Here is a 24,376-nt window from a genome sequence, read left to right on the forward strand (position 1 = left end):
ACTTTTAAGTAGAAAAATTAGACTCTGAAGAATACGGATCCTAAAATTCCAGTACTTTTTTTAACTTTTGCTATTCATGACCTACAGCTATCAATCCTTTTTGAATTTAATGGGAACTGCGTCCTCAATACCAATTCATGCCACTGTGCTATGGTCAACGCTTTCTGCTCCTGTAATGACCACAGTAACCACAGCCCTGGGAATCTGTTAATGATCACTGTCTTCCTCTCTATCTCTCTTCTTTTCCTTTCCCACTCCCCCACCCCAGTTCCTCGTTTAAACACTCCTCCAATCTTCTAGCCTTCTTCTCCCCTAGCACAGCTGCCGACTCCCCATTGAGATGCAGCCCATCCCTATAGTAGAGCATGTAGCCAACATTAAAGTCAGCCAAGTTCTCCAGAAACCCCAAACCCTCCTTCCAACATCAACTCTGGAGCCACTTGTTTACCTCCCTAAACTCCCGCTGACTTTCTGGTGTGGCACATGGTACAGGTAATATCTCAGAAAATACTACTTTGGAGGTCCTTGCCCTAAACTTACAACCTAGATCACTGAAATGGTTTTTAAGGAACTTACACCTTCCTCTAGCTTTGTCATTGGTGCCAATGTGTATCATCACTGCTGTATCCTCACCAGCCCCTCCTAGTAATCTGTCAATTCGTGACGTGTCAAACTCGAGTGCCAGGAAGACGACACACCGTTCGACAGTCTTTGTTGCAAATTGCCCTGCCTGTCCTCCTGATAATTGAGTCCCCCACTACCAGGACTTGTCTAGCCTGCCCTGCACTCCTATTCCCATTCTTACTGTAGCAAACATTTCCCTGGCGGTCAGAGAGCATTTCATGCTGCAGCGCAAATCCTGTAATGGTATCCCCTTTATTTGCCAACTTTTCAAACTTGTTGGGGTGTGCCAGTCCGGCACTAGCCTCCCTGGATCTCTTCCCTCTACCGCTGCTCCTGTTGCCTAGCTAGCTGCCTGCTCATCCTGTTCTCCTATACTACCATCCACCCCCACATCTACCCCAGCGAGTGCCTGCTCAGTGGGCAGCAATCTACTTTCCATATTGTCAATGGATCTCAGTGTTGTGCCTTACAGCAGTATGCACTCTCAATCAGCTGTTCAAGCAAAGCTACATAACACAACTCTAACCTTCCAGAACAAGTATATTGCCTTTACTTCCAGACCGCCGTCTTAGATTACAAATGCCTTTTTCGCATCTAACTATATCTTTTATTCTGTTTCCTCAGCTTTAGGTTGGCGAAGATTTTCAATATTGGCGCACAGTATGGGTGAGAATCTGCTGCATTATTTATGACTCCATTACGAATTCTTTTCTTCCTTTTAGGCCAATTTCCCACGGGTAAATGCGATATCGGGCCATGAAACTTGGCCTGATATCACACTTGCTAATCTGTGATTTATTTATTTATTCCCATGGATGTGAGGTGTTTTTGTGCCAAAAAGACACGGCGGAGATCGGAAAGTGTTTCACATTGTTTTTAATGGTAAACCCTGCATCACACTTGTGTGCAGATCACATGCCAAGCAATGCTTTTCCCAGCCACATTGAAAACAATGAGCGATGCGCTCCGAGGGAATGGCCAAAGATAAGATATGTTGTGATTTTCCCCCCACTCCGTCCCCCCTGCTAAAATGCTGGACACAATATAGCCAATGGGGTCAGTCCCACTCTGTAGGTGTCTGGCATAGCTGTAATTTTCTTTGTTCTGCACCCATATCTCAACAGAACATTGAAAAGTTATAACAATGGGAAGAACAGATATGAATGCTGTATGCATGATTATCATAAATTGTGACTAAACTCCTTAAGTTAAAGGAAAGTATTGCTTTACTAATTATACTCACTGAAGAATACTTTCTTTTTTGTTCATTTTCCTGCAGGTGGTGTTGTTGGAGGAATGGTAAGTCAGCTACAAAATTTCTATGTATGTATTGATGCGGCACTGTTGCAGCTCTCATTGGCAATTCCTGTATAAGTAGAAACCTTAATAATGGACCCTGGTGTAGTACATATAAATGCATGGCAAACTAAGCAATTAGTTGAAGTGTGGGTAGTTTTACCTCCTCAGGGCCATCTTACACGGAACTATAATCCTTCAGATTGTCACTGGATTGTGCAAAATTGAACGATAGTTGTTTGCGTATTGTTTGTCGTTTTGTTTCTGCAGGCGTAAAACTCAAATGAAGATCGGCTTGTGTGAACAGGCAGATATTCATCTACGAATGTCTGCCTGTTTTCTTTGAATGAAGGCGGGTACCTGAAAGTGATCTCCAACAGACCCGGCCTCCATTCACTGAATGACTAGCACTCTTGTGTGAAAGTACAGGAACGATAATCTCTGGGACAACTCTTAGGAGCTTATTCCCCCAACACTCGTCCCATTTAGAAGGACCCTTAAGTGTGAATGCCCACTGATGTAAAAAAAATCTGCAAGCAATTACTTAGCAAGAAATGCAAAAAATGCACTTGGAATTACTGGTGCAAAATTTCACATGGCTTTGAAGTCTGATAAAATTCCAAATTCAAAATCTACAATGTATGTAGAAAACGCAGAGAAATCTGTATGGAAACTTAAACCATGTATGTAGTGCAAAATGACCTTCTCATAATTATGTGGTGTAAGTTTCCACAGTTTTTTGGTTTTTTTTTCTACTGTGAAAACTAAGCCACATGTGAAGCCCCCGACAGCCGCCTTTCACACCCCGCATAAAAATTACACTGTTAAACCAGATAAATATCAGCAATGAAATTTAATACATGCAAATTTTGTTGGTTTTGATGTGGATTTTACAGACCAATCTCACTCATTGCAATCCACATCCCCATCTCCAATAAACATCTTATAGTTAATGAGGCTACTTGCACATGTGTTGAGTCTGTGCAAAAAGAACCTTCAGCATCAGCTAGTCATCTTTCTTGGATGAGAATAGCCCATTTAATGTTAATAGAAGCCTGAAATTTGGATAGCACATGGAAGTCCATGAGAATAAAGGCCCATTTAGACGGACGAATGTCAGGCAAACGATGCCCGACACTCGTCCCCGCACATACTCGCTCTCGTGCTACAACGGGGAGCCAGTATCGCTGGCTCCCCCACAGAGCGGCCAGCAGAGGGCGGGGAGGCTGCAGGAGATTTCTGTCCTCGCTCTCCCCCGCCTCTCTCCATTTACTTAACATAGCGGCTATTCAGTATGCTAACTTCAGGATGGACGATGAGCTGAACGCTAATTGTTCAGTGTATATAGCAGCCGCTATGTTAACTCAATGGAGAGGGGCGGGGGAGCGTGAGGAGTGAAATCTCCTCTAGCCTCCCGGAACCCCTGTTGGCCGCTCTTTGAGCAAGCCAGCAATACTAGCTCCCGTGCGGCAGCACAAGAACGAGTCTATGCAGGGACGAGTGTCGGGCATCGTTTGTCCGACCATCGTCCCGTCTAAATGGGCCTTTAGCCTTAAAATGAGGTTTAGAACTCATGAATTGCAGATCTTTTCAATGCTTACAGACATGTTGGACAGAGATACTTAGGTTGCATTTATATAGGCGTTTTTTTTCTTCTTCCCTACCCAATTTCTCAGAAAGCACGCTGGAAAAGAACCCATTGCTCCTATTGGGGGCATTTACATGGTCAATTTTTTTCCTTTATTTTCTCTTTTTGAGAAGAAGCGATACTAGAGAAAAATTGCAGAACTTCTTATTTTTGGTTGAAGAATTGCCAATTCTTCCCTATAGGAGCAGAAAAAAGAAATTGCATTGCGCTAACATGTACATGCAACCGCAATTTGTTTTTGCTCCCATAAGGAATAATGAGTAACTTTAACTAGTTTGAAAATCACAAGTGTAGCAATAACATTTTTCTCACAAAACGCATCACACTTGTATAATAATTGTATGTTTGCAAATGTGATATTGCTGTGAGTTTCTCAGACGAATATTGCACTTGCCCGTGTAACTGCACCCTCAATTTGATGGCATTTTTGAACTGCAGCTGAATAGAAATCCTCTAATCTGTCTGAGATTCCTGTGATAGACTGCCATCAGCTAGCTACCCTCCATATACTCTCTTTTAGTTTATTTATTTCAATGTCACCAAATTTTCTCACAGCGGCTGAATATAAAGCTAAAGTGGATCTGCGTTTGAAATTATAGAAATTTGTGTATCTCGAAAAGGAGAAATACTAAAAAGTTTGATATTTGGGGCCCATGGCCAGACATACCTGGTTTGGCTACTTGTATTCTAGTAAGAGAGAACTATGGGGGGGGGGGGGGGGGGCTGTAGTGTAAAGAGAACATGCCCCTCTTCTAGAAGGAATGTGGATTAAGACAAATTAATGATTTCTCAATGGTAGACTGATATGATGGGTTGTACTGTCCTTGCTGTTGTTGTAGGTTCTTTAACCCCTTAGTGACCTTAATTTATCCATCGAAGTCGCTGAATGAGGGCTTGTTTTTTGCGAGTTGTATTTTTCAATGGCACTATTTATTGTACCATATAATGTACTGAAAAACTTTTTAAAAATTCTTAGCGGAGAGAAATGAAAAAAAAAAACGACATTCCACCATCTTTCGGTGCGTCCTGTTTCTACGACGCACAAACTGCAACAAAAACGACCTGATATTTTTATTCTATGGGTCAGTACGATTACTACGATACCAAACTTGTATAGTATTGTTTTTGCTGTAGTACTTGTATATTTTTTTTAAGATATTAAATTTTTTTCAATTATTTTCTGCGGTCATTTTGTGCGCGCGATAACTTTTTTATTTTTCCGTCGACGTAGTTGAGCAAGGACTCATTTTTAGCGGGATGTCCTGTAGTTTCCGATAGTATCAATTTGGAATACATACGACTTTTTGATCGCTTTTTATTGCATTTTTTTCTGGGAGACAGGGTAACTAAAAAAATGCATTTCTGGCGTTCTTTATTTTTTTTTTCGGACGACGTTCACCGTGCAGAAAAAATAATGCACTACTTTGATAGATCGGACTTTTACGGACGCGGCGATATCAAATACATATTTTTATTTTATGATTTCGATTTTTTTAATAATAGATATGGCAAAAGGGGGGTGATTTAAACTTTTATAACTTTTTTTTTTTACAATTTAAAAAACTTTATTGATTATTTTTTTTACTTTACTTTGAAGTCCCCCTGGGGGACTTTAACATGCGATGCTTTGATCGCTCCTGCAGTATGACCTAATGCTATAGCATTACGTCATACTGCTTTTTTACAGGCAGTCTTTCAAGCCACCCTGTGTGGATGGCCTGATAGGCAGTCTGCTAAGGCAGCCCTGGGGCCATTCATTAAGCCCCCGGCTGGCATGACACCTGCACGGATCCCCCGATCTCACCGCGGGGGGGGGGGGCGTGCGGGACCCCCAAACAGCGTTCGGGGGATTTAAATGCCGCTGTCAGAATTGACAGCAGCATTTAAAGGGTTAATAGCCGCGAACGGCCGAGCGCGGCTATTGCCCACGGGTGTCAGCTGTAATAAACAGCTGACGCCCGCGCTGTATGGAGGGAGATAGCGGCGCTACCTCCCTCCATACACGTCCTGCAGCTGCAGGACGTAAAAACACTATGGCCCGGTTGTTAAGGGGTTAATATGCTGCCTATTGACATGTTAGTGTACTTCTAATCCTGCTATACAGAGGGAAATTGGGGGGGAAGGAAGTTTTCCTTTAGTTGACTTGAAAAAATATTTTAAAAAATGTAGATTTTCAAAGAAAGAAATGTGTCCTTTATTTTATAGTTTGCCTCCGTATTTCCTGAGACCGTTCAGCACCTGATACTTCTGGATTCCTATGGATTTTACCCTGTCGGCTCAGTAAGATTGCATTTAATTGTCCATTATATTTAATCAATTCAAATTTTTATCCGAATACTTACAAATATGTATTGACAGATAATAAAGTATTCGATACTATGGGGGAATTTAGTAAGTCTCGTGCTCCAGATTTTTGTAGTAAAAGAAAACAAATCTAAAATTTTTGTACAAACTGTACTTGTGCAAAAGTTCACGACATTTTGGGCTTTTGTGCCGCTCTTGCTACTTTTCTAAAAAGTGTGCAAGGTGGACCACCCACAGCCTCAAACTTACTATAATTTACAACAAAAACTGTAACAAATGTTAAAATAGGCTTACCCCTGCTAAAAAAAAAAAAAAATTTATTGAGCAAGTTATTTGAAAAGAAGACACCAAAAGTTAATTCTGTTTACAGGACCTACTAATGAGCCATCTTAAGAAGGCAGTCATCCATTACTCACGCTTAGAAGGTGTAGATGGAGCAAAAGTTTATACCCCAGAAAGTGCCTTGCAAAGGTAAGTATTTTCTATCCTCTTCAAGCTATAACTTCAACACCAATATGCCGTTGTTTTTACTGCATGTAGAAATTAAAGAAGGCAGCCTACTTACACATTTACTGATACGTAAAAGGGCACAAAGGCAGGTGCAAACGCCAATTCATGGCAGCATGCAGAACAGGAAAAATATTGTAAGAAGGAGATTGCACAGCTACTTAAGGTCCATTTACACACACAGATGATCGCTCAAAATTCATCAGAAACTGACAGTTTTGAGCGATCATTTTGCATTAGCTACTAATGGGCTAATCAGCCCATTATAGCAAACTAGCTTCATTTGCATAGATTTAGAGAACAGTGGGTGGTCTGTTCTCTAAATGCATTGCTATTGTTCTCCAGCAGGACAACTGCTGAAAGAATGTTATCAGTGCTGCCTGCGGAGAACTGAGCATGCGGTCCTTCTTATTAGTCCCGATGGATATTAAGCTGAGGTGAACTCATGGATGGACTAAAAGTGCAAGTAGTAGTAGTGCATCAGTAAATGCACGATGGGCGCACCTTTACACACAAAAATTATCGCTCAAAAGATGGCTTTTGAGTGAACTTTGAGTGATAATTGTATGTAAAAGGGCCTTTACACATCTACCATATATTGGAGGGGGGCTGCTTAGTATTATACTTGCACCTAGGTAGGGCTTGGCTTGCATAGGGTATCCATCACAAAGATACGCATAGTGCACCATGCAGGCCTACAGCCAGTTAACCCCTTCCCGCCCCAGGACGTACCGGTACGTCCTGGGAGCCTGGTACTTCCCGCAACAGGACATACCGGTACGTCCTGGGGATAGCGCGAGATCACATATGATCCCGCGCTATCCCGCAGCGGGAGCCGGCGGTCAGTCACCGCCGGCGTCCCGCTGCAACAGCGGGGGGGCATCGGAGATGCGTCCCCCGCTGTTAACCCCTTCCCTGCCGCGATCAAAGTAGATCGCGAGAGGGAAAGAGTTCACAGAGGGACCGCACTCCCTCTGTGTCTCCGGCCGGCACTCACGATGTCATCGCGAGAGCCCAGCCTGTCACCATGGCAACAGGACGCCAGACACTGGCGTCCTGTATTGCCTATGCCTATGATCGCTGTATAAGCGATAAGGCATGGCAGGGCAGTAGCTCTGCCATGCCTTATGACAGTGATCATAGGCACAGTGCTCAAATAGTGTAAAGAAAAAGAAAATAAAAACGTAAAAAAAAGAAAAATGTAAAAAAAAACCTTTTTTATGCTTTTTCTAATAGCATAAAAAAAGTTAAAAAAAACTTAAAACCCCCCACATATTGGGTATTGACGCGTCCGTAACGACGTGTACAAAAAGGTGAACACGCTTTTTATTTTGTGCGGCAAAAAGCGTAACAAAAAATGCTAAACAGGGGAAAATGCTAATTTTTAGCATTTTGCCTCCCAAAAAATGCAATAAAAGTGATCAAAAAAGCCGTACATTCCCCAAAATGGAACCAACAAAAACTACAGTTCGTCTCGCAAAAAATAAGCCCTCATAGAGCTCCGTACATAGAAAAATAAAAAAGTTACAGGACTTTGAATGCAGCTATAGAGAAAAAAAAAGATTTCCAAAAAAAGGGTTTTTATTGCAAAAAAGTGTAAAAACCTAAAAAAAATTCTAACAGAATTTTGGTATCGTTGTAACCGTACCGACCCGCAGAAAAAATGTAGTGTGTCATTTATGCTGCATGATTAATGCTGTAAAAAAAAAATCTATGGCAGAATTGATGCGTTTTCTCTCCCTGTTATCATAAAAAAATAATAAAAGTTTTACGATATAGCCCATATACCCAAAAGTGGCATCGATAAAAACTACAGCTCGCCACGCAAAAAACAAGCCCTTAAACGGCCGCGTCGACGGAAAAATAAAAAAGTTATGGCTTTTGAAAAATGGAGATGGAAAAATACCAAAAATCGCTTGGTCCTCAACGCCAAAATAGGCCGCGTCATTAAGGGGTTAATAACACCCATTATTTTGGATATGATTGGCTGTCCTGCACCTTATAAATAAACCGCACCCCTGCCAATGAAAGGCAGGTACGTTAGGGCCTCTTTACATCAGCCGATAAACTGTTCAGATTCCCGCATCCAGCGAGAATCTGAATGATTATCGTTCAGTGTAAATGCACCAACTGAATGACAAACGAGAATTAATTTGCTTCTCATTTGTCGTTCAGTTCTGCATGCAGAAACTGAATGACGTATCATTCCATGTAAACAGGCAGCATCAGTTATGAATGACCCCTTGCTTCCTGTGAATGGAGGCAGGCGGGCAGGCCAGAACGATCCCCGGCTGCTCCACCTCCATTCACTAGGGATGCTCTCCCCTGTGATAGAGGAACACTTTTATCGCTGGGTCGACTCACCAGGTATCTGCGCTCGACAGATTGACTTGTGTAAAAGGTCCTTAGTGGCTGCTCATCAGTATTTTGTACCCATGCAATCTCCTCCTTTTAGTATTTTGCCTGATCTGCAGATCTGGAGATCAGTCACATTTAAGGCAACGTTTTAATCCAAAATATCCTAAGAGGCCCTTCGCTTAGCACAAAACCATTACTTTCCACTGAGCTAATGTTTATACCACTATGCTAATGAATAGTAATCCACTTAACTGAATCAATTTAGCTCTTATGCTGTTTGGGATGCTACTAGAGTATAGTACATTGCAACAAAGGCAGATGGTTTTACGTGCTATTTACATTGGCACTCATTGGTCCTGTTCTGTGAGCTTGTTGGCCTACCATTTCATATCCGAGCTGCTGTTACCCCAAGATCATCCTGGTACATTGAAGTGGAACTAACAATTGGCTGGGCCACCTTTGTCAGGCAGAACTCTTACCGCTGGCATTTTTCGGCTAATTGGTTGCCGCTATGGAACCTACATATTTCTATATAGAAACATAGAGGAGGTTGCTAAGCCCTTAAAGGGGTTGTCTCACGAAAGCAAGTGGGGTTATACACTTCTGTATGGCCATATTAATGCACTTTGTAATATACATCGTGCATTAAATATGAGCCATACAGAAGTTATTCACTTACCTGCCCCGTCTCCATGGCTCCGTCTAATTTCGGGGTCTTCTTGCTTTTTTAGATGCGCTTGCGCAGAAGGGTCTTCTCCCTTCTGGACGGTCCGGGCACGAGCGGCGTTCTGGCTCCGCCCCCTTCTACGCGTCATCGCGTAGCTCCGCCCCGTCACGTGTGCCGATTCCAGCCAATCAAAAGGCTGGAATTGGCAATGGAACGCACAGAGCCCATGGTGAACCATGGGAGAAGACCCGCGGTGCACCATGGGAGAAAACCGCAGTGCATCCCTGGGAAAGGATCGGCGGCCATCTTGGGAGAAGAATTTTATAAGTTCATCTTTCATCACATCGGTGAGTAGCAAGCGGTTTAAAAACCGCTTTAAAATGCTATTTTATGCCAGGGAGGTGACAGGGGGAATGGGCTAATTTAAAATTTTGATGTTTTGCCTTGGGACAACCCCTTTAAAAGTCAGCAGGTGTATCTTCACCCCCCAGAAATGTTTCATTGCTTATTTTAAAACTGTTTTATTAAACTTTTTTCAAAGTGACAACAAACCAGTTGTAAATCATTGACAATCACAGGAAAAGCCTCCTCAATATTCATAATATCATATTGTAAAAGAGGAAAAGATATGTTGGTGGGAGGTTTGTTCATTTCACAGTGCTGTTACTGTCCATTAATAGACTGGGAATCAAGAAAGGGGGGCGGGAAGGGAGGAAGAGATTAAAAGGGGAGAAAAAGGTAACTACACAAACCCTTATAAATATAATACTCCCAGAAGATTGCTGGTTTCATTGCTTTTTATTTTACCTCCAGACAGGTCAGACAACATGTATTTAATAAAGGATGTTCAGATCTGATTGCAAATATAACTTTTTCTTTTTTTTGTATTAAAAGGGAAAATTGTAGAAAGTTTTGCAGAGGCTTCACAGACCACAAGAACTTGATCTGCAATATAACATCAGTGGAATGAGTTGTAATCCCTTCCAAATATCTCCATGTCTTAGACCCCGCTCCTTTCCCTAACAGATCCTTTTGCCATAAGATAAAAGCCTTCAAGTGGTACAAATAAGTTTCTGGTTCATAGATGATATCTAGCACTCACGTGATGAACTGCATTAACCTGACAACTGTTTTCTTTTCTTTTGTAAGAAGGAACATTAGTCCCATTGCTATTCAACAACACATACATGTTTAAAATATGTATGTCACCGTACAAAAATTGTATTCTAACCCAACAAATATGTCAATTTTTTTAAATTTTCTGTTTATTATAAATTCCAATAAAAATTATAAAAGAAAAAACCCCACTAATTTAGAACTATGTTTTATATACTTAGTCAAATGGTACAAGTTGTACAGATGTTTCTTACTTTTATTTAGGTTATTGGATAGCAATCCATCATTAAACTCTGATACTGCCAAAGTCCTCCTGCAGCGTGGGACTAGACCGGTTTCTGGTGGTGAGTAGTTACATTGTTCTTGTTAATACAGTAAATTAAATATGTGTGAAAAATGAACAAAGAAAAGGCAACAAAACGAGTCAGATGGAACTCAGATTCGTATTCCTTCATGTGTTCAGCTGCACAAGACCATTCGTGCTCTAGTTGTGGGGCAGTATAGACCTATAACAGTGATTATGGAAATTAATAACACATTGATGCTGTACAGTCAAAGGATAATATGCCACAAGCAGAGCATCATTCAGAATTACAAGCCCTTAGTGGTAAAGGCAAAAGCTGATAATAATCCTCTGGCATCAACTCTCAGTAGTGATAGTGTTATAAGACTGTAAAAAAAACAAAACTGAGCTGCTGCAGCCAACGGGACTGAGCTGCAGCCGCCAACGGCGCTCTTGGACAATAGTGACAGTGTTTTAGGCCGTTTTCAAAGGAGAATATTTTAACTCTGTACTTGGTCCACCTTTTGTATGCTGTAATACAGAGCTAATGCAAATCTATGTATCTATTTACATGGCCGTATTTTTCACGACTGTTTTTTAAAACCGCAGCATGTACAATTTTGCTTGGTTTTGCCCCCATATTTGTATTATTTTCCATTGGCAAATATGCATCGGTATTTGTGCAGTAGAAAATAAAACCAATGACCTTAAATATGGATCAAATACTGATGAGATGGATTTATATTGTAATCTGTCACACGTCCGTATTACGGACATGTTACAATATGATTGTCTGAAAATGGCCTTAGAGGATTTGCCCTAAATGACAGGGAAACTACAAATAATGTGTTAGTAGTTTTATGTCCTCGGAAGGGAAAACCAGAGATCCTGGCTCATCGGAGTTAGAGAAACGAAAACCTTAGTCTGTTCTATAAAGAGAAGCCGCTGCTGGGGATTCGAGTACGGCACCCAACATAATAGTTTCCAGCAGACTGGGGAGGTCAGAGTATATTTTTACCGGTTGCAATTGTAATCTGATGCAAAAAAAAAAATTGGTAAAGTAACTTTTCTATATAAAAATTATGCATTGCACAAATCTTCAAAGTCATTAATTTACAAGATGCTTATTATGTTCCGATACGCGTGGACCAGCAAAAGTTCTCGAGAGTAACAGTGATGATTGAAGAAGCTCCAGTATCAATACAATGGATGTCCTCTATAGTATAGCATGAGTTGCCTATGGAGGGCTTGTTCCAGTCACAGGGCACCTTGGAAAGTAATCCACAGCATTCCCATAGCCATATAATTAAAAAAAAAAATTACAGAGAAAAACATCCATGATTTGTAAATGCAGAACACGGAAGTATTAATGAGGCTACTTTGCTGGTACCATAAACCTCAGGTATCCACAAGATAGGTGGCAAATGTTTAAACACTAGAGGCCCCAAGGACATTAGAGTGGGGGGCCCAAGTCAAGAAAATTGGTGGGTAATCCCTGTTAACATTATTCTATCATTATTAGATCATTACTTTCAATAGATTGCGGGCTGTTGTCTGTCAGAGATGCCATAGTCCATCACTGCTTTCATTTTGCTTAGCCTGATGGCAATAATCCAAGAGAGCCTGGTTGGTAAGGAATTTTACAAAGCCCCATGTGATTCAGAAAACCTAATGCCTTTACAGGTTTTCCCATCTCATCAAGCGATATTGTCAGGACTGGCAGCTCCTGAGGCCTCCATGACCGCACCGCTGGACCTATCACCCGGGCGGCTGGGGTGCGGTGCAGGGGAGCCCCAGTGTTGGTGACCTCCCCTGGCCGCTATAGTCCTGTACTGCTACGGGTTGCTAGGGACACGGCGGGTGCCGCCCCGTGACGCGTCCCCATTGCCATAACAGCCAGGCTACTTCCTCTGTCTCTGCCCACCCAGCTAGTGCTGGGGGAGGGTTTTACAGCACTCCATGACTGGCTCCTGTTGCTGTCAGGCTCCCTGCCCCAATCAGCTGCTGGAGCGGGAGTTCTGACAGCATTTAAACCTTTCAGTTTCTGTCCAGTGCTGCCAGTGTATGTTTGGTCTTTCAACTACACCCGCGGTTTCCAGATTGCTGCTTTGTTTTGGACTTGCTTGCTTGGAGTCTGACTTTGCCTTCGCCTGATCTCTTTTGTACTGCGTTCTCTCCAGTTGCCGACCCGGATTGCCTGACCTGTCTCTGTGTTTATTTGTTCCAGTATTTGTTTGTATTGTACTCCCTGTCCCACTTCCCTAGTTAGCCTAGGGACTGTCGCCCTGGGGCCTAGCCCAGGGGGGCAAGTAGGTGGGGACAGGGGTTGCAGGCAGATTTCAGGGACTTCCTGTACCCGGACTCCAGTCCCTGACAGATATGACACCAAACTGTGGAAGCCCCACTGATTATCAGAATGAAGGGTGTGTGCGGGCGGCCTTTAGGCCCATTTACACGCAGTGACTATTGCTCAAAAGTTATCGTTTGAGCTTTAATCGTTGTGTGTAAATGCTCCCACCTTTCACTCTTCAGCTGAACAATGGTTTTTAGGTGAGCATTAAATCCTTCGTTTAGTGGGAGAGGAGATATCCCAGACTGCATGCTGTGTTTGCTGTCCATGGTGCTGTATTCTCCACGGGAGCACTGACTACATTGTATTCAGCTTGCAGCCCTGTGGGGGAACAAAGGAGCTGATTGCAGTGAACAAACCACCTGCTGTTCTCTTCATACAGGTCACAGAGGCTCGTTTGCATACAAATGAAGGTGATAAGCTGCTAATGGACATTAGCGTCCATTAGCAGTTTGTGCAAAACAATTGCTCAAATCTTTTGAATGATTATCTTTTCATGTAAATGGGCTCTTAGTCAGCCATTTTGCCAGTACTGTACTGGCTGGGACTTTCCATGTTGCCTTGCATAACCCTGCATTTGAATGCTTGCCCGTCTGTTGCTTGTGGTAACAGAGGAGTCATACATTCAGCAAAGTATCAGTAGAAATGGTAATATCATAAATTCATACAGAGTCCTTTAGACCACCCGTTGATAGCCCAGTGTCTGCTCTTTTATCTGTCTACAGATCTGTGAAAATCTGACAGCAAGCAGAGCCCTTCTCAGTCTGAGTGCAGGGAAGCCGGGCTGTGACAATAACCTTGAGCCTATTCTAGCAGGACATCTCCATGTCCCTGTTAGTAGAGAAACACAATGCCTAATGACAGGCAGTGGATTGCAGAGGTTTTGAAGGCAGACCCCAAGTGGTAGGCACTTCAATCTTGATTTTCAGTGGTAACATTTTTTTTTTTAATGCAAGTACATTACAACATTTATGATATGCACACAGACTGTTAGATGAGCATAAGTTGTGTGAAAAGTTAGTGTGCATTTAAACAGTTTAAGCGGACAGAATATAAGGGCTAAGTTTAGATGTTATATCATATGATAGCCCCAAATCTTAAAAGGGCTTTCATATGATACCAGACTCCATTGAGTTTTAAATTTGGGGTGGGGAGTCTTGATTTTTCCACAATAAGAATCGGAAGATGACTAGTTGCAAATATTGGTACATTTATCAACTTTGTGACTCAAATGTTTAGGCTCATCTTCTACTTTTATTATTCGGAGGTGCCTGATCGTCTTGGCTCTGCTGGAAGCAGACGTTTAGCTATAAACGTGAATTTTTATACATTTTTTTTAAATAACATGATTAGATTAAAAATTTACACATGAGCTTTTTTTATGCAAATTCTGGCTGCCATTTTCATATAGTGCCAGTTGACAGCTTTCAGAAACCTTTTGTTTTTTTTGTTTTACGGTTTTATAAATCCTTGTTTATTTGTGTTTGGTAATGGTTTGAAACTCCTCCTGACAGTGAAGGAGTTAAACCCCAATGCACCTAGTGTGAAACATTGGGTTTTGGGGAGTTGTCTGAATGGCCACTTTCCTCTGACCTTCCTAACCTCACTCCCTTGGATAAACAGAGCTCTTTCTTTTAATAAAATTGAATGAAATCACATGTCCTTCAATGGGTTTAGCAATTCCAGCATTATTCTTGCTTAGTAATATAGTAGCTATACAGACAATGCAATCTTCTCTCCCTGTCACGAGTATGTTCATACTGAACTGTGGAAGGTCATTGACGTTTATTACATACTGTTCTTGTGTATAGATGACTGAAGAGACACTAACTACTATTTGCAGAGGGTAATTTTGTTATAGGGTTTATTCATTACTGATAATCAGGAGAGTAATCTCATTTCTTGTTTTCTCTAGGTGTGGTATTTAGTCGTGACATAAGGATCACGGTGGTAAGACGAGGATTTTTGTTTAAATATATAGGAAGTTAGATTTCACTTTGCACTACTTAACATTTACCTGCAACAAATATTACACAATTATTAAAGAAAATTCAGTCTCCTCTACAGGTATCTAACATGAGTCTCTGTCTGTAAATGTACAATGGTTCCCAGCATCTGGCTGTCATTAGTGGATTTCTCTGTTGTGCTTGTGACAAGCAAAACTGAAAGCATGAGTTTCCATAGCTGTGAGTGTCAAGTGGGCGGTCCCCAGCTGCTCACTGTCAATGGGTGCTGTCAGATCTGATTGACAGTGAGCAGTGGAAACTAGCAACCTGGCACATTCACACCAGAAGTAAGAAAAACTCTATAATCCACCAACAGAGTTGTGCAGAGACATCAGAAGGCTCATTGTGCCAAGAGGAGATTTGTGATAATAATTAGGAATTCAATTTTGATCCAGCACATAACCGTAGAAAACTAAGAGTGAAAAGTGGCTTTAAAAAATGACATTTTTATTGGTGCTAGCAATTCTTGTGCAAAAAATTTACTTTTTGAATCTATGCCTTTCCATGCCACATTTTTTAAAAGTTTGTTGCTTTTGGGGAGGGACCGTCTGTACCGATAGATTTAGGTGTAGTTTATGCTAGAAAGCTACTCCACCTCATGTCTGGCATGGATATTTGTGTAGGAGTATTTATCTGCAGTGGGGATTTGCATTAACTCTTTCTAATCCACTGTCTGACGTCTAAAGACATTATGATTTAAGGCTGTACAGCTCTGATGCTGCAAGACACCTGTCGGAGTTCTCTTACTGTATATTGCCAGCCTCTCTGCTGTTTGAGCCTATCCAATGTGTCACCTCATGCAGTACTGGCTTTAACCAGCATATAGCGCTGTTGTATAACAGCAGAAAAAGAGTAAGCCTCCTAGGAAAACCAGAATACAAATTAGATTGGAAAGGGTTAAGTCCAGCATCTAAAACTGCCGTCTTCATAAATTTCCCCTTCAGTTACATTTGCTTTGTTTATATTTATTCTCTAGAACAATTCAGTACCTCTGTCTCAGGAGCAGTGTGTGCATATCATTAAGTCCATTCAGTCTGATGTCCATATTATACTGTAAGTAACACATTCCTCAGTTCACAATAATGCATGTACAGATAAGAATTAACAAATTTGCTTATAAGCTTTAAGTTTTTCTCCATAATTAAACAGTGCACGCGAAGACTAGAAACTTTATAATATATCTTTCTACAGAAAATGGCTATCCATTTCTTTTCCTCTCCGGCACCAATCACTTTGAATTCGCTAACTAAAATCCATACAGAGAAGTCATACACTGGAGTTACAGCCGCTGCCTATAGAAGTTATTGGAACTCTTGCAGAGACAAGCAGAAAACCAACAAATGTGGCTGCAACTTTTTTATTAAGTGGTCCATCTCTCCCAGTTCTAATGATCCTTCTCAAGGAAAACTGACAACTAAAAAAAGGGGAAAACTGCTAAATAATGCAGGTTGTAATTCATATAATGACTATGTATAGGCAGTTCAAAATTCGCTCCATTTGAATGTAAATTGTTCAGTCTTTTTAAGCGTCTTGACGACTTGAGGGGAATAAATGATGTAAGGCAAGGCAAACACAATGAGTACATTATTTACTCTGCTGGGAGAAGACCATAGAATCCTGCCAGCCAAATAATCCCTTGCATAAACACACACCCACCTGAGCAAACAACTAGTTCTTCTACCTACTAAAATTTACTTTAGCTAAGGAAGGAAACAGGAATTATTTCAAGCCATTAAATTTTATGTAAAAAAAAGTTGTCAATTTGGTCAGTCGTTCGGCCGTTTACGCGGTAATCATTGCGTGTAAAAGGGCCTTAACTCTGTAAAGCAATCTGAAAGTTTTTAAGCATGCTTGAATATAGCTACTCTAAAATATACATGTATTAACATAATTCCCGAGACCATTGTGAGTGTTCCATTAACAAACTGGCAAAGCCAGTGGGAGTTCATATATATGCATGTCTCTCGCTATCCTGAAATGGGCAAGAGCTAGTAGAGCAGAAAAGATTCCCACAAAAGCTGCCAGCAACCCCCTCGAGGGAGGACTTGCTTTATATTCCTTTTGCCCCACCTTATTTTATAGAGAAGCAGTCACCACCATCTCTTCCCCAATACTAAAGCCCCATTTCCACGGGAAAACTGTCGGGCAAATGATGCCCAACACTTGTCCCCGCATGTACTCGCTCCCGTGCTGAGCTAGTATCGCTGGCTCACAGCGGGGCAGCTGGAGGAGATTTCACTCCCCGCTCTCCCCCGTCCCTATCCATTCACTTAACACAGCGGTCATTCAGTACTAAACGGCTGCTGTTTACATTGAATGATCATCGCTCAGGATCATCATTCATTTTTTAGGCTGCATAAAATCCTGAACGATGAGTGTAAATGGCAGTCGTTCAGTACTAAACAGCCGCTGTGCTAAGTGAATGGAGAGGGGCGGGGGAGAGCGAAGAGAGAAATCTCCACCAGCCCCCCCCCCCCCCCCCCCCCCCTCTGGCTGCTCTGTCAGACAGACAGCGATACTCGCTCCTGTGCAGCAGCACGGGAGCAAGAACACACAGGGACGAGTGTCTGGCATTTCTTGCCCAACATTTGTCCCATGTAAATGGGACCTAACTTCACTGGCCTAGACGGAATGAAAAATCAGTCACTTCGAATGCCCTCTCTTTTCCTATAGTCATGTATTTCTGAAATTCGATTCCAAAGTTATACTGCATTGTATTTAGATGAGGAGAAATTAGTCATCTGACCAAAAAGAATCACACTGATTTATGAGCTTCCAAGCTAAGCATGCCGTCTATCTCTTGATAGCCAGGAATTCCTGTTTAAAGGTATGCGATTTGATTTGCATACAGTGCAGGATAACTATGGAACCTAATTGTGGAGGTACTTGGGCTCATTATGAAAGCACTACGAAGGACTGATTTTTCAAGGACTGATGTTGGTGGAGAAACCTTCTTTCCTCTAGGCACAGAGGGCATCCTGGGTATAATAGATGATGGGAGAGATCTCTGTATTGTCCCCTGATATATTTATACTTGGGTATTAGGTCTTTTTTCTAAACTAAATAATCCAAATTTAATAACCTCTCTGTGTATTGTAGTCCGCTTATTGCATTTATTACTGTAGTTGCCCACCTTTGTACCCACTTAAGTTCTGATATGTCCTTCTTTCATATCAGTGCTCAAAAACTGTACACAATATTCCATGTGTAGTCTGACTAGTGACTTGTAAAGAGGAAGAATAATGCTCTCATGTGCCTCTAGACCTCTTTTGATGCCCCCCACGATCCTATTTGCCTTGGCAGCAGCTGCCTGACACTAGTTGCTCTAGCTAAGTTTACAGTTAACTACAATCCCCAAGTCCTTTTCCATGTCAGTGTTCCCCAGTCGCTTCCCATTAAGTGTGTAATGGTGACATGTATTTCCTCTGTCCATGTGCAGAACCTTACATTTATCAGTATTAGATCTTATTTGCCACTTTTCTGTCCATTGATTCCAATGGAAGCTGTCCATGTGGGATCTGCAGAAAAATGGAGCATGCTGCGTCTTGTTTTCCGAACAAAAAAGTCCGCAAAGCAAATCTGCATGTTTTATTCCATTTGCGGGCGCCCATGCATCTCCATGGGCGGCTTGATTTGCAGATCTCCCGTGCGGGTGCCTTGCGCGGAATCCGCAAATCAAATCCGTCTATGGACATTGGGCTTTACTGATTTCTCGGTAACAAATGTCATATAAATGATCCGTAATGCCAATGTTGGCTGTGACATAGTACAATACAGAGACGGCAGCTGTTTTACACTGTTTATATGTCTTTACAGAGCAAATGAAGGAATATCAGCGGATTTAATGAGAGGCGTTTACACAGATTTGGCACAGGTCCTCCTACGTGGATACAAAGAACACCTAAACAAGGTGAGTCTTTACTGGGCATTATGGGGTCTTGCCACATTCTTCCAGCTGATAATACTGTGTATTAAGAGGGGTATGTGTGTGTTTTTGTTGTTGTTGTTTTTTGTTTTTGTTTAAACATGCAGTACAATTATTAAAAGTGGAGATAGAAACTTCCTGCCTTTGAGGCTCTATTCACATGGGTGTTGCAATTTTCGTCCACCCGCACCGAAGCTAAAAATCACATGGACAAGAGAAAGCTGCGGCTAAATCTCAGAATTTCTTGCCCATTCACACAGCCGGGTGCCGTGTATATACGCCGCAGCCTGAAATTCCTCGGCCAAGCGGGAGATACTTTAGCAATGCTAAACTCTGTCCCCCTTGCTTTGCCAGATGATCGCAGCAATAGAAGCTCCCACAGAAGCCTCTGGAAGCTGCAGGCAGGCTGACATTTCTTCTGTAGTGGCTTCTGCAGAGAAAATATATTATCACAAGACGGGAAATGGTCCACCAGGACGGGCCACCCTTACTGAGCAGCTCTCTGTTCTGGGGCAGAGAAAGGGGACCTCACTCTGACGTTTGTTTGCCTAATTTTCGGCAACCTTTGCTCCTCAAAAAATAGTATACTTTTGGGGCACATACAACTTTTTAAATTTTTTTATATCAATAAGAATTGCCATTGCACACTCCATCATCTGTAGAATATTTAGGAGTGTCTGAATATGGCAACACAGCATGTTTGGCATCACCTTAATCATACTGAACAAAGTGTATTTCGTTTTTATGGCTTTCACTGTGTAATAAAAAGTAAGCCCAAAAAAGCGAGGTGTTTTTTTTTTTGTCCCTCATTTCATCCAACTTGGCTTTTAATGTATCATCTAATGTACTCAACTTTTAAAATGTATTACCTTAACATCATAGTTCAATATAAACATATGCATATTGTGTGCTGTTATTTTTGCTATGTTTGGGAAAACTTTTCAATAAAAAGAAATATGATAAAAAAAGACAACTTGCCCTGCAATAAAACAAGCCCTCATATGGTTCTGTGAATTGCTTTTGGAAGTCAAGATGAAAAATAAAAATTGTCTGTGCCTTTTATGGGTTTAATAAAAAGAACTGGGTCTGATGCAGAATCTTGTGGTACTTTATTGGTCATTGAGTTTTACCATTTATGCCTTGTGTATACCTCAGAGCTACGTGCATGGAGGTTGTACATAAGACAGGTGCCATGTGTACGCAGCTATGCCACTCAAGCAATGCTTCTAAAGGAGCACAGTTCCTTATATAAGGCATCTGCTGGGCATGCTACAATTTGTGATAATTCTCATAGAAAAAAATCAGTTTGAAATTGGAGGCAGATGTGGGTACAGGGGCCACCTCAATATATCCGACCCTCTTGCTGGCAAAGCATGCAGGTAAGAAAATTATTTGGTTTCCCTTTTGGAGTAAATCATTCAGTTTCACGTTTTCTTAATTGGGATCATCCTAGTCACTGTCTAATTACTTGACCCTATTTTGTTGTAACTGGGAAAGAAACCTTAAAGGGAATCTGTCAGAACTTTTTAAGACTGTAAACCAACCCAGCACTAGAATAATCACTTGCCCCCACTTAGAAAACCTATTGTCCCATGTCTGTTTAGAAAGCCAAACCATCAGAGGGTCACGAGAGTTTGCAGTGCAGCCTTAGAATGTAGGGGCTGGCTTACCGCAAAGCTTGCTGAGAAGAGAGATTATTCAGCACGCCAACCGGACGGCTCTTCCTAATTTGCATGCAAACAGCGATTACACAGGTATAGCTTTCTAAGCGGGGGCAAGTGATTATTCTAGCGCTGGGCTTGGTTTGCTGTCTTAAAATGCTGACAGGTTGCCTTTTGATATAGATTTTAGTTGTAGTTACATCTTATTTTTTGTATTTATCTTTCAGCGCTTTCAGTCCACCATTGTTGATGGAAATCATTTTGTACATTTGAATGAACCAGAAAAGATTGCCCAAATCATTGCCAATCATCTGCATGAACAGCCTTATATTCACTCACAACTTTAATATTTGACTCTTGACGGAGAAACTTTTCCATTACTGCTGAAATGGATCATCTACAAACAGATTCCATCTTTAAATAAATCTTCATAAGACGTTTAAAAACTGTTGTGTTGCTTAAAGGAACATGTGTCATATGTAGATTTGTTGTAGAGCAGATATAATGTTTTGTAGGAAGATTCAGTAGGACCTGTAATTTATTCATTGAACCTCTGTTCATTCGGTATTTTGACGTCAAGTGGGTAGGCCTATGCAATGATTGACAGCTGTCTGGGTACATACCAACAAATCTGTCGGTAGGGCCACCCATTGGATAATAACCTCTATATAGCGCCAACATATTCTGCAGTGCTTCACAGATCAGAGGGCACATGTACAGACAGAACCCTACATACAGTATTAAACTAGTAAATACCTTGAACAATAGTAGTGAAGTCTGTTCACAAGAACTTACAATTTGTTAGTCATTGATAGGAGGTAAAAAGTGCTTGTTCTGTACAACGGTCCAGCCATCTTTTAAATACATAAAGCTCTGTGTGTATGTAATATATATATATATATATATATATATATATATATATATATATATATATATATATATATATATATATATATATATATAAATAAAATAACTGAGTGGGTACCAGCCAACATATATAGTGATACAGTACTAGAATTGGCCACTAGAGGGCTCTGTGGAAGTGTGTACGGCAGGAAAAGGGTGCCTCTACTTACTGGTATCAGAAACGCTCTTTTCTCCTTAGGGAGAGCAACTATATACTATAAACTAAGTGAGGAGACTCAAATGGCCACGCACGCTCCTCTGGGTAATATGCAAATAAGGGAGATGGAATAAATCCTCCACAGTGCCACCTATTGAAAGGCAGCATTCCTTCGAGCCAAAGTGGGACTTTTTATACAAGTCTTGTTACAATGACTAGGAATCAAAAGCAAAGCCAGACTCCATGTACATACAGCTGTTTCCGGGTTATTGCCCATCATCAGTGTACAGTAGGAGTCTGGCTTTTGCTAGTGAGAGGCCTGGGACAGGGGTCAGAAACGCTCTTTTCTCCTTAGGGAGAGCAACTATATACTATAAACTAAGGAGAAAAGAGCGTTTCTGACCCCTGTCCCAGGCCTCTCACTAGCAAAAGCCAGACTCCTACTGTACACTGATGATGGGCAATAACCCAGAAACAGCTGTATGTACATGGAGTCTGGCTTTGCTTTTGATTCCCAGTCATTGTAACAAGACTTGTATAAAAAGTCCCACTTTGACTCGAAGGAATGCTGCCTTTCAATAGGTGGCACTGTGGAGGATTTATTCCATCTCCCTTATTTACTTACTGGTAGTAATTAGGAGATACCTGGGAGGTTTTTGTGAAAAGGTGGGGGGCGTTCCTCTGATGAGAGCTCCTGGGATTCTGCCATCGAGGCTGTGTGAGGAGAGACGTCCTCTATTCTGCAGTGACTAGTGGCAATGCACTTTATGATGATGTGAAATGTGATGGCATTAGGCCTATGAATTAAGGCCATGTATATACTGTATAGTTAATGGCCAGATGGCCATGTGTTGATTTTTTTTGCACCGGTTTAATCTGAAGTGCTATGAACAGTTTTAGCAATAGAATAAAACTGGCAGGTGCCAGAATAAAGAAGTTCTGGTTGTTAAGTGAGGCCTTATTCACGCGACAGTATATATGCGACTGTTTAGCTGTTTCCAAACATCGGGACCATCTGAAGCATTGGATTCCAATGTATTCATTCAGATGAGCAATTTTTTAATTTTGTTTTTCCCCACATAAAAATATTGTGGCAAAAATAGAACATCGGCGTCCATTTTCGGTTGCCGATTTTATACGCTGTGTCCAGAGGTTGGTCTTGCCCTATCTTTGGTCGAGATACGCTGCAAGCTCCCATAAGTTCCTATGGGAGCTGAAAGAAAAGGGAGGGAAAGGGAGTTTATCTGCGTCCAACGCTGGGAAACTATGACAGCTGGCTCAATTTACCGTATATACCGGCGTATAAGACTACTTTTGAACCCCGAAAAATCTGCTCTGAAGTCGGGGGTCGTCTTATACGCCGGTAATACAAAAAAAAGTGTAAAAAAAAAAAAAAATCATTACTCACCTCCCCCGGCGTTCTGCGGCGCTACTGCAGGCTGTCGCTCCCTCCTGGTTCCTGGCAGAACATTGCTTTCTGGACGCAGGGCTTGAAATCCCCGCCTCCAGAAAGCTAATACTGTGATTGGCTAACACACACCGTCACATAATCACAGCCATTCAATGACATTGAATGGCTGTGATTGGCTGAAGGCGCACGTGTGTTAGCCAATCACAGCCATTCAATGATGTCATTGAATGGCTGTGATTGGCTGACAGCGTGTGTTAGCCAATCACAGTATTAGCTTTCTGGAGGCGGGGATTTCAAGCCCTGCATCCAGAAAGCAATGCCAAACTTTACATTTATCAATATTGAACTTCATTTGCCATTTTTCTACCCAAGCCCACAGCTTTTCTAGGTCCATTTGAAGCTGTATATTGTCCTCCCTTTTATTAATTATCTTGTATAATTTCATAGTCTGCAAATATCGATATTTTGCTGTGCAGCCCCTCTGCTCGCTGCTCATTGGCCTTCACCACTCCACTCACCCCTCTCCAATTGATACTAAATGCGGTAGTTAGACTTCTATTCTACCAATACACTACAGAACTCAATTCAAAACAATCAAATAAAATGGCCATATACTTACTGACTAAGGAGGGCAGATAGCTGCATCCCCTCAACATGCAGGTAGAAAACTACCAGATGAGGAAGCTAATGGCACCTGCGAGGAACACCGATGAAACAGCCACTCACACAGCCTCTTAATATAGAGGGAGGGTAGCTGCTTGGTGTATACTCCCACCCAGAGTGGATACAAAGTGGCAGACCTTCTGATACAAACATTGCACCATGCAGACCTATTAATGACGCCAAAATAGTTCGTCGGGTTACCGTGCAACTCAAAAAGTGAACCACATTGGTACTGCCCCCCTGGGCTCCCACTGGCGTATTAAAGCCACACTGCATGTGAATAATAGATAATAAATAGAGATGAGCGAGCATACTCACTAAGGGCAATTGCTCGAGCACTTAGCGAGTACCTGCCCGCTCGAGAAAAAAGGTTTGGGTGCCAGCGCCGGGGAGCGGTGAGTAGCAGTAGTCAGCAGGGGAAGCGAGGGGGGGGGGGGGGGGGGGAGGGCTAGAGGGAGAGAGAGATCTGCCCACCGCCGGCACCCGAACCTTTT

At 41.8% G+C, this 24,376-nt stretch overlaps 1 protein-coding gene across 1 annotated transcript in view; it reads left to right on the top strand.

Annotated features, from left to right (window-relative positions):
* The window catches only part of SERHL2 (serine hydrolase like 2), a 39,021-nt gene extending 17,375 nt beyond the window's left edge, over nt 1-21,646 (top strand). Inside the window, exons 5-13 of the mRNA XM_066596209.1 lie at nt 1,249-1,290; nt 1,904-1,923; nt 5,774-5,848; nt 6,243-6,343; nt 10,785-10,864; nt 15,069-15,103; nt 16,136-16,212; nt 18,976-19,069; nt 20,973-21,646. Of these exons, the coding sequence (XP_066452306.1) occupies nt 1,249-1,290; nt 1,904-1,923; nt 5,774-5,848; nt 6,243-6,343; nt 10,785-10,864; nt 15,069-15,103; nt 16,136-16,212; nt 18,976-19,069; nt 20,973-21,092 (644 nt within the window). The 3' untranslated portion in view covers nt 21,093-21,646. The remainder of the gene's footprint in view (nt 1-1,248; nt 1,291-1,903; nt 1,924-5,773; nt 5,849-6,242; nt 6,344-10,784; nt 10,865-15,068; nt 15,104-16,135; nt 16,213-18,975; nt 19,070-20,972) is intronic.
* Nucleotides 21,647-24,376: the final 2,730 nt, after the last annotated feature.

This window comes from Eleutherodactylus coqui, chromosome 3, assembly GCF_035609145.1.
Source record: "Eleutherodactylus coqui strain aEleCoq1 chromosome 3, aEleCoq1.hap1, whole genome shotgun sequence".
In the NCBI taxonomy this organism is placed as follows: domain Eukaryota; kingdom Metazoa; phylum Chordata; class Amphibia; order Anura; family Eleutherodactylidae; genus Eleutherodactylus; species Eleutherodactylus coqui.